At 44.1% G+C, this 4599-nt stretch overlaps 1 protein-coding gene across 1 annotated transcript in view; it reads right to left on the minus strand.

The window, feature by feature from the left end:
• tmem178b (transmembrane protein 178B) overlaps positions 1 to 4599 on the minus strand; it is a 40761-nt gene that overhangs the window by 8292 nt on the left and 27870 nt on the right. Inside the window, exon 6 of the mRNA XM_037695977.1 lies at positions 3705 to 3728. Within this exon, the coding sequence (XP_037551905.1) occupies positions 3705 to 3728 (24 nt within the window). The remainder of the gene's footprint in view (positions 1 to 3704; positions 3729 to 4599) is intronic.

A 4599-nucleotide genomic window follows, 5' to 3' on the forward strand; every position in this document is an offset into this window, starting at 1 on the left:
TGACCTACAGAACCTCACTGACCTACAGAACTTCACTGACCTACAGACCCTCACTGACCTACAGAACTTCACTGACCTACAGAACCTCACTGACCTACAGAACTTCACTGACCTACAGACCCTCACTGACCTACAGAACTTCACTGACCTACAGAACTTCACTGACCTACAGACCCTCACTGACCTACAGAACTTCACTGACCTACAGAACCTCACTGACCTACAGAACTTCACTGACCTACAGAACCTCACTGACCTACAGAACTTCACTGACCTACAGAAGACGAGGTCTGTGAACAAGGCCAGGCTGATTCTGGCAGATCCTGATCATCACTCCATGGTGAGTTCAGGTGTCTTCCATCTGGACGCAGGTATCTTCTGCCCACATTTAGAACGAACAAACTGAAAAACTCATTCATCCCTGTAGCGATCAGACTTATCAACAACCAATGATGATTTCTGTACTGTTTTTCAATGTCTCAATGTCTAGTCTGGATGTTTGTTGTACCTACTGACTGTGTTCCTTGTTCCTTGGGGATAATAAAGATTCTTGAACTTGAATTTAACTTAGTCCTAGTTTTACTCATCTTATTTATGAAATGAAAACTTAGTTTTCCTAAATTCAGGGAAACACTGCTTTCTGAATCTGGATTACTTCCACATGTTTCCTGTGGCTCGTGTCCTGTGTTTGGATACAATCACATCCCAGCTCATGACACCTTCATCCTTAGAGGCTTCACATGCTGTTTGCTGAAATGAACACCTTAGTCTAAAACAAGTAATAACTCTAACACCAAGAGGCTGAGACTGTTATAGGATTACTTTCAGTCCTGCATGTAGACACATTCATGTGCCTCTTATGGTGTTATATAAGAGCCAAAGAAGACAGCAGCACTTTCAGTGGCCAACTTGGAGCTAATTAGAGTGAACTATGGAGACTGCACGGTGAAATCCTGTGTGGCACTTGGTAAAAGTCGCCTAAACTAATCTCCCTCTTCTTTTTCTTCTAGTCATTTTAAAGCCTTGATGATTTTTGGGCTTGTGGATGCAGTATCTCTGTGGTGTGACTAACCGGATTAACTGTTAGCTAAGACTTTATTGGGGGTGGGGGGTGGGGGGGTGCAGTGCAGGCTCATCTGTCTGCTGCCAACACAGGCAACATTCAATGTATTAAAAATACACAAACACAACTTTTCTGTTGACATATCCTGTTTAGGTGGAAATGATCCCACGCCACACATGCTGCCTATGAATTTCAGTGGTAATGCTGCTGTTTGCTCGTTCTGCTCCGGGTGAAGGACAAAATATTCTACTTAAAAGAAGAACAGCTAGATGCAGCAGCCACTCTTACTCCAGTGAAACAAGTTTTAATCCACGCACTATAAGACAGGATGGAGTTCAACAACATGAAGGTTAAGGACAATGACAGAACTGGAGGAATCACACATAAAGTGTTATCTTCTAGTCCTAGAAGATTGTAATTAGGTAAACCAGCCAATGGTCACAGACCAGATCATCTGCCAGGTAAGATCTGCTGTGGAACAAAAGTATCTCCTGAACCGTTTTAATGAAACTGTAAGAATAATCATTGGATGCATCAGATCATTGGAGCCATTACAAAAGTATTCAGTACTGTATATATATATATATATATATATATATATATACACTGTTTCAATGTGGGTGTGGGTGGGTAACAGAGGAGAAGCAGCAGAGGGGTGGAGGACTACACCTCTGCTTCCTGGACTGGACCCTGGGTTGTCAATAATTTGGGGGATAAACAAAATCAGCCATATTTCTAGAAAGAAGAGCGGCTCCGTCCAAAGTGGGATGGATGCATCTCTCCGCATCAGACCAGGTTTTCCCCAGAAAGAACTCCAGTTATCTGTGTAGCCCACATATGTATGTACGTATGTATGGTCTCTTTATGTTCTGCATCTTTGTGTTTCCTGGTTGTTGGTGGATTGTGCTCCCCTCAGTCAGCCATCATGCACAGTTCAGCTGTGATCCTTGATATTGTAAGTTTTGTGCCATGTCAGCCTTTGTTTTTGCATTTATTTAATAAATATATATTATTTATTTTACCCTGGAGCTTCCCTGAACCTGTATACACTCTGGGTTCTAAAACACCACAGAACATTACTGATGAACCTTTGGAGGAAGTTCAAGATGGCCGTTACAGCCAACTGACACTAAACCACAGAAAGTGCCTACAACTTTTATATGAATTTTAAATTTGACAGATATTGAGCTAAACTTTATTGTACAAGCTGAGAGTCGTTAACAACACGCCCTCTTAGTGTGACATGAATATGACGCTGTGTGCGTCATGATAACGTTTGAACCATTTGGTTCAAACCATTTTTCAACATCAGAGAATCTTAATCTACAGTTGGACTGGTGCCGAGTGAAGGCAGGGATTCCTTCAGTTCCAAACATCAGATAAATGTTTCACAGAGCTGATGAAAACCAACAAATCCATACCAAGTGTCAGTGCACATTTCCCACAGTTCAGGAAAACACACAGGAAGTGACTGGATTAGATATTCCATCTATTCCATCATCTTTATCCGCTTCTTCCTTTTTGGGTCGCGGGGGTCACTGGTGCCCATGTCCAGCTATCACTGTGCGAGAGGCAGGGGACACCCTGGAAAGGTCTCCAGTCCATCACAGGGACACATAGAGACAAACAACCATTCACCCTCTCTCTCTCTCACCTAGGGAAAATTTAGAGTTACCATCAGTCTAACATGCATGTTTTTGGTCTGTGGGAGGAAACCGGAGTACCCGGAGAAAACCCACGCATGCACGGAGAGAACATGCAAACTCCACAGAAAGGCCCTCGGACCGAGATTTGAACTAAGGTAACCTGTTTGCTGAGAGGCAGCAGCTCTACCAGTTGTGCCACCGTGCTGCCCTGGATTAGATAATATAATCTGTAATCTGTTCCTCATGTCAGATCAGCTGTTTGGTTATTTGATTGGATGATTCCTGAGAGATGAAGGCAAAACAAAAATGGACTCAATGGACAGCGTCAGAGATGCCCGCCTGACTGAAGCAAGAAGCACATATTTTATTTGTGGGTAAGATTTTCTTGGAATACAAGGGATTAATGGACCAATTCTGGGACTACTGCAGCTCAGACTGATCCAGGAGCTTCATGACTCAGATGCTCTCCAGATGCATCTCTGTTTGGTTGGCTGATGGGAGGAACAGATGTTGATGCTATTTTTAGTAGCTCAGGCAAAACTCACTTGCAGGAAATAATTAGCATGGACATGGATTTATCCTCATCATGGATTATTAATCATCATGTATTAATCCTCATCATAGAATCATGGATTAATACTAAGGTGCATGTGGCATAGACTACACAGCATCACAGGCTACAAGACCAGCGCATCATTTCTAGACGAGCTCAACACCTTCTATGCTCGGTTTGATGTAAACAACACCACACACATCACCAGACCAAACATGGACAGTGAGGACACCACACTGTTTAGTCACTGCTAGAGTGAGATGGGCATTCAAGAAGGTAGAACCTCGCAAGGCGCCAGGGCCTGATGGCATCCTTGGACGGGAGCTGAGAGTGTGCGCTGACCAACTCACCAAGGTGTTACCAACATCTTTAACCTGTCTCTGAGTCAGTGTATTGTGCTCACAGTCTTCAAGACCACCACTGTTGTCCCCATCCCAAAGACCTCCGCAGCATCCTGCCTTAATGACTTTCAGCCCATAGCATCACATCTGTTGTCATGAAGTGCTTTGAGCAAATTATCAAAACTCCCTCTCCTGACACCCTGGACCCCCTGCAGTTCACATACAGAACAAACAGGTCTATGGATGATGCTACTGATTTAGCAGTTCACACCCCCCTCAGCCATCTGGAGAAGGTAAACACCTATGTGAGAATGCTCTTCATTGATTACAGCTCAGCATTCAACACCATAATCCCCTCCAAACTGGTCTCCAAGCTCACCCCACTGGGCCTGGAGAAGTCCATCTGCTGCTGGATACTGGACTTCCTCACCAGCAGAACACAGGCAGTGAAAATTGGCAGTCACCTTTCCTCAAAACTAGTCCCCAGAACCGGTACACCTCAAGTTCAAGAATATTTATCATCCCTGAGAGGCAATTAGTTTCACAGTCAGAGATAAAACATCCATACTACACAAAACATTGAGACTTTAAAAGAACAGTACAGAAGTCATCATTGGCTGTTGAGAAGTCTGATCGCTACAGGGATGAACAAGTTTTTCAGTCTGTTTGTTCTAAATGTGGGCAGAAAATACCTGCGTCCAGATGGAAGACACCTGAACTCATCATGGAGTGAGGTTCAGTAGGTCAGTGAGTTTCTGTAGGTCAGTGAGGTTCAGTAGGTCAGTGAGGTTCTGTAGGTCAGTGAGGGTCTGTAGGTCAGTGAGGTTCTGTAGGTCAGTGAGGTTCAGTAGGTCAGTGAGGTTCTGTAGGTCAGTGAGGTTCAGTAGGTCAGTGAGGTTCTGTAGGTCAGTGAGGTTCTGTAGGTCAGTGAGGTTCTGTAGGTCAGTGAGGTTCTGTAGGTCAGTGAGGTTCTGTATGTCAGTGAGGTTCAGTAGG

The sequence above is a fragment of the Nematolebias whitei genome, chromosome 22 (assembly GCF_014905685.2).
Source record: "Nematolebias whitei isolate Nwh7 chromosome 22, NemWhi1, whole genome shotgun sequence".
Classification (NCBI taxonomy): Eukaryota; Metazoa; Chordata; class Actinopteri; order Cyprinodontiformes; family Rivulidae; genus Nematolebias; species Nematolebias whitei.